Source organism: Aythya fuligula, chromosome 1, assembly GCF_009819795.1.
Source record: "Aythya fuligula isolate bAytFul2 chromosome 1, bAytFul2.pri, whole genome shotgun sequence".
In the NCBI taxonomy this organism is placed as follows: domain Eukaryota; kingdom Metazoa; phylum Chordata; class Aves; order Anseriformes; family Anatidae; genus Aythya; species Aythya fuligula.
Window position 1 is genome coordinate 109952255 of NC_045559.1, and position 6000 is coordinate 109958254.

Sequence of the window (6000 nt, forward strand, 5' to 3'; positions counted from 1 at the left end):
GGGCATGGGTTTCTGGCAGGGAAGTTTAACACGGAGGGAAGGGAAGGGAAGGGAAGGGAAGGGAAGGGAAGGGAAGGGAAGGGAAGGGAAGGGAAGGGAAGGGAAGGGAAGGGAAGGGAAGGGAAGGGAAGGGAAGGGAAGGGAAGGGAAGGGAAGGGAAGGGAAGGGAAGGGAAGGGAAGGGAAGGGAAGGGAAGGGAAGGGAAGGGAAGGGAAGGGAAGGGAAGGGAAGGGAAGGGAAGGGAAGGGAAGGGAAGGGAAGGGAAGGGAAAACAGACTTTGTTCTGACTCGATGCAATCTTCACCACCCTACATAACCACACTCACTGGAGCAGGAGAACAAGAAAGTGAAAGCACTCGGGACACTTTCGTTTCCCATAACAGCACAGCAAAGCTGCTCTTGCACATCTTTCCAACCCAGTGAAAGCAGGAGAGACTTTCTTGTCTCAGCCCAGGTCCTGGCAAGACAGACACCCACACTCCCCCCATCACTTAGAGTTTTAAGAGCCCTGCTCCATCATAAGTACAAGAAGTCACAACAAAAGCAAAAAGTCATACTTTTAAAGGAATGTATTCCTACATGAAAACATGCAAGAGAAGACACTGCTGCTAAGCTTTCTGTTTATTTTTTCTGCAGAGGAATATCAGGAATGTCACGCGCGGCTCCTAGCTTTTGCCAGACGATGGGCTGGGCACTGCAAATCAGTTCTTCACTACAGAAAGCGGAGAGCAGGAAAACACAGAGGAATCCCAAGAGCACCCACTGGGTGCTGGGTAGCTGCCTGTCCCTGACACTGCTGGGGTGACTTGTGGAGCAGTACGAGCACTGCTCAATTCAGACACCTCGCTGTCGGCTCTGGACCGAGAAGGCAGAGTTGGTCTGGGTCAGGGTATCAGAGCCCAGGATCGTGAGGCTGAACTCTGTCACCCAGCCCAGCCCCTTAAATAACTGAAGTTACAGGCTGAGATTTGCATAAATCAATTGAATAAACTGGTGAAACTTTGGCATGTTCTTTAGACAGGAATAAATGAAGATTTAGTCAAAACCAGAATGGGAATTTAAAAAAAATCATCTTCCCTTCCTTACTTGTTGTCAGAACACAACCATGACAAACCTGCTGATTTCACTATATCTCCAGTTACATCCAGTTATATCTCCCATGAACACCAACAAATCTCACAGGATCGAAGGGATGTTACTTCCTCCCTTAAGATATCTTTCCAGCCATAAGAGTGCAAGAAAAGCAATTGCTCTGTTATCCTCCCACTTATCTTTACAAAGTACTCTTAAAAAACGTGAAATATTTTGCTAATTTGAAATTCGGGTAATTTGATTTTTGACCTTTTCACAGAAGCTGCTGGGTTGTGCCATCTTTTGTAGTTGCTGCTCAGAGTAGCTGTAAATACTGTCTTAGGGTTATCCTAAAGACCCTGTAGGAAGTAGCGAAGATATTTTAAACTATTACAGAAGGTTAACAGAAAAATGTATAAGCCTTAAATATTCTCAAGTAGTATTTTCCTTTCAAAGTGTGGACCATAAAATATTTAAAGATGTTATTTCAGACAGACGATAATGATAATAGTATAGTTGTAAACTCCTGCTACCACTACCAAATTATTGAACATTTGTGAAAGGTTTTCTAGAAGGCAGCACGTTTTAAGCTGCTACTAAAGGTTTCAGATCCATAGCACATTATACTAATATAACACAAAAATGTCCAAGATTCAAAAAACTGCATAGCTACCAAAGCAACAATAATTAAAACTGCCCACACACTCCCACCGAAACGCACCGGCGCATTCCTAAAATTGGAAGGTATTTAGCATACCTTTCTGAGGAGAGCTTGCAAAATTGTGTCACTGGTCTTTGCACAGGAGTCTATGTGGAAGGTGTAACTACATATATATGACGGGTTTTATGAACTTCTTTTTTAATTATGTGACAATACAATTAGATCTGAAACTGTGACTCGATGGCACTCCATATAATTATTGCAAACTATATAGCTGTTGGTGCAAACACGATCAGCAAACCAGTCTGGTTATTTCCCACTCTCCGTCCGAAGGAGGCATTAAAACTTCCAGTGCCAGCCAAAGCAGGTGTAGCTCCCATATTCCAGCCCTGCACGGCTAGCTTGCCTGCCACACAAACAGCCCAAACATGGGCAGCCTGCCCAGGGGGAGACACGTAATCCGGCCCCATTTCACAGCCCAGGGCGCCCTTCTCAGACGCAGGAGGACGCCTGTGTCTCGGCCCCAGGCGAGATGGGCTCTGGACACAGGACGAGCGCAGCAGCCCAGCAGCCTACAGCCCCATGAGTCCGTCAGCAACCCCAAACTCAGACGACGAGAACACCAAGGTTGTAAGGTTGTACGTCTCCCAGTAAGGTTACCACCTACCAAGGTGAGAACGCAGCATGACTGCCACATGCTTCCCACGAGCACCAAATGCTGGGGGGGCATTTGTGAGATCTGTGAAATTTCTGTGAGATCGCCTCCTGCCACTGAGAACTGCAGAGCCATCGCCGCCTCAACTGTGGGAGACGTGCGGCTGTGTCACCCTCTGCACAATCAGCTATCGCTGCATTAAGAAGCCAGTGACTATGCTTTCAGGAAAGAAAAGCTGCCATTGCCATATTACTAACAGTCTTTCAATAAGCACATCAAATATACAGGTTATGCAAAGCAGAAAGGCACCTGCCAGCTAACAGAGTTTTCTCTGAAATACCCCCTCTCCCCCCCCCCAAAAAAAAAAAAGACCAAAGAAGAGAGAAAGCGAACAGTGTTAGACCTTGCTTAATGCCATGCATTATTTCTAGTGGTAAATATCCTCAAAGGTTTGCGCTTCTTTAAAAAAAAAAAAAAGCTGTGCTGATACACCTAACTTTATTCCACTACTCCTGTGATTAGACTGCCAATATAGTGCTGAATCACAGGTCTGAAATAACAGTGGGTGTGGGAAACGAAAGGACAGAGAGAACAGGCCTGGAATCCACGCACCAACCAGCACTCAGTCTTCCTCCTAAGGCACTGGCACTCGATAACACACAGAGCTCAGGGGCCTGCTACCATTCACCCCCTAAAACCCAGTTTCTGCAGTCTGTTGTTACGAGCTGGCTGTCACAGTGATTACACATTAGGGCTGAAACACGTATGACCTCTCCACACTGCTTTTTTCCAGTTACTAGAAAGTCACCTTCCCCCCGCCCTCTGTCTAAAGGGCACGGACCTGGCAAAGGGGCACAGCAAGGGCGTCAGCCTGTAACTGCGTTCAAGCACCCTGGGCTCCACAGAAAGGTTACCGATAGCCTACAAGCCCCCTACAACATTACAGAACCACACAAGAGTCGAGAGCAATGAGAGTATCGTGACTAATTTGCTTCAGGAGATAAATGGCTAGCTTTAACGAGGAGTCAAGATGACCACTAAACATAAAAGAAAGAATGTCTTTTGAACTGGTCCGGATTCTTTAACTACAAACTGAAGATAGCTTCAGCGGGAGGGGGGCTGTTTGTACTTAGAGCACTTATTAACAAAAATCTGCTTCGCCCAGTGCTGTTGAAGCTTGACACATACTTCCTGTATGACAGAAAGACAACATCTGATGAACAATGTTGGGAACCACAGCTCTGAATAAGGTATGCTGGTGACTCAGACATCTCTTAGAAATCCAATATATTTCTGTTTGCGTGTGGTTTCTTCACGCTAACAGAAAACAATCATGACAAACTTGAGGTCTGCAGAACAAACTCTCTTTATTTGTAGAGCATGGGATTTTCTTCTTTTGAGGGAAGAAGATGAGCTAGTGGCATGGCAATCTCTCCAACCATGCATCAGTCCACTGTGCTTTCAAGATCTTTTTTAATGAAAATAAGCTGAAAAACGTCGAAGTTTGTCAGCCAGTTAGTTATTTGTTAGCCTCACTACGCAACATGACACTCACTTTGGAGTCAAATAGCATTTTTTGTAAAACGTTCTCAAGGTTGTTTCCCTCTCCTCCAGCATGCGATTGAGGATAAAGTAGATAATAAGAAGTTTCAGATAATAAAACAATCAGATGATTCAACGGAAACAAATCCCTAGCACGAGAGAAGTTTGCCATGCTATACAATTTCTGGGGGTACTTAGAGAAGTAATGATCACACGTGGAGAAATTTCAATGTTAGAAGTCTCAAACTGACTTCATTCTTTGCTCCGGTAGGGATTACCAGGTGACCTGTAAGATTCGATCCCCAACCGCTCTGTAAACTCAGTCTTGAAACTGAAGTAATCCTGAACTACTGACCTACAAGCAATGGTTTAACTGCAAACTGTAGCATTTCTTCTTCAGTACTGCTGACAGACCATCCAAGCCTTGACAAGCGCCCAGCAAGTATTATGTAACAGAATATCTGATACAATAATTAGGGGATATTTAAGTAAACCATCAACAACGCTGTGAAAAAAAGAAGGTCCGGTTACTCAGGAGAGCGGCTGGACCAACATCAGCAAGAAGCGAAGTGCTTAAACACAGAAGATACAGCACGGGCCCTTGCAGCAAACGCCTGCCACGTGCGTCTGTCAGCGCACATCAGTCGAAATCAGGACTGACTAAGGACTGAAATTGCCTGATTTTGACGAGGAGACAAAAATCGGTCCTTCAGCCCCTGCTGTCCCACAAAAATCAGCGCTTCCCAGGGTGCCAGCACGCTCGCCTGTCCCTCCAAGCGGGCTTCCCGAGCGCGGTGTGCCGCCCTGCCCGGCTCACACCTGCACCGCCGCTGCTCCGCTGACCCACAGCTCTCGGACCGCTGCCATTCAACTTCCTCACCGCCCGTGCCAGTGCAAACACACCTCCACCACCGCACGGAAACATCACGTGCCGCTAAAAATACACGCATATAGGGAGGGAAGAGGGGGCACCCCCGTGCCGCAGCCAGGACAGCAGCAGACACCTTCGGGGAAAGGGAAAGCGGCCGCGCGGCTCAACCCCCGGCTTCCCCTCCCCGGGCGGCGAGGAGCTGCCGGAGGTGTCCATTTTCGAGCAGGCTCTGGCTTCTCACCAGCTCCCGGCCCGGGCAGCGGCCGGAGCAGCGCAGCGCAGCGCAGCCCCCCCTCGGCCCCGCTCCCCGGCCGGGCCCCGCACGCCCGCTGCCCCCCCCCCCACCACCCGCAGCCCCCTCGCGCCCTTCCCTCCGTTCGCCCTTGGGCCGGGGAGCGGGGGGAGAAGTTCCCCGAGGCCGGCGCAGGCCCGGGCGGGCAGGGCAGGGCAGGGCAGGGCCGGGCTGTGCCGAGCCGAGCCGGGCCGGGCCGGGCCGTGCCGTGCTCTCACCTTGGCGGCGCCGCCGGGCTGCAGCACGTTCTGCTCCACCGTCATGGCCCCCGCGCGGCTCCCGGCTGCGCACCGGGCTCGGCGGGAGGCGGCTGGGCCGGGCCCGGGCTGGGCGAGCGGAGCCGGAGCCGGAGGAGGCGGCGGGGCGGGAGGAGGGGCGGGAGGGGGAGCCCGAGTCACCGCCAGGCGGGCGGGCCGCCGAGCCGGGCGGCCGCCATGGGGCAGCGCCGATCCGCTCAGGCCCCGCTGTCACTCCCCGCGGCCCCGCCGCCGCACAGCGTTGCCGGGAGCGCCGCCGGCTCCGCCCTCGGCACGGCGCCGCCCCGAGCACCTGCCCCGGCGCCCGGGCACCCCTCGCCCGCCGCCGCCGCCCTCCTCCCTCCGCCCTCCTCCCCGGCCGGTGCCTAGCGGGCAGGGGCGGCGGCGCTGCCCGCTTCGCCCGCCTCCATCTTGGCGGCGGCGGCGCCCAGCCCCCGGGGGCCGGCGGGGCAGGCGGGGGAGCGCCCGGGGGGACACCCGGGGGGACGCCCGGGGCCGGGGGAGGCGGCGGCGGCTGCCCGGGGGGCTCCCGGGGGGCTGCAGGGCCCCGGGGCGGCCCCGCTGCCGGCGCTTCCCCGGCAGGCCGCCGAGTGCGCTTGATGGGGGGGGGGGGGGTGGTTAATGAAGCGCTCCGCCGCTAGTAACGCGGGG

At 52.9% G+C, this 6000-nt stretch overlaps 1 protein-coding gene across 3 annotated transcripts in view; it reads right to left on the minus strand.

The window, feature by feature from the left end:
• The window catches only part of USP25 (ubiquitin specific peptidase 25), a 95677-nt gene extending 90273 nt beyond the window's left edge, over window positions 1–5404 (minus strand). For all 3 annotated transcript variants that reach the window (XM_032182757.1, XM_032182748.1, XM_032182739.1), the window contains exon 1: window positions 5311–5404. In XM_032182757.1, coding sequence (XP_032038648.1) covers window positions 5311–5355 — 45 coding nt within the window. In that variant the 5' untranslated portion in view covers window positions 5356–5404. The remainder of the gene's footprint in view (window positions 1–5310) is intronic.
• Window positions 5405–6000: the final 596 nt, after the last annotated feature.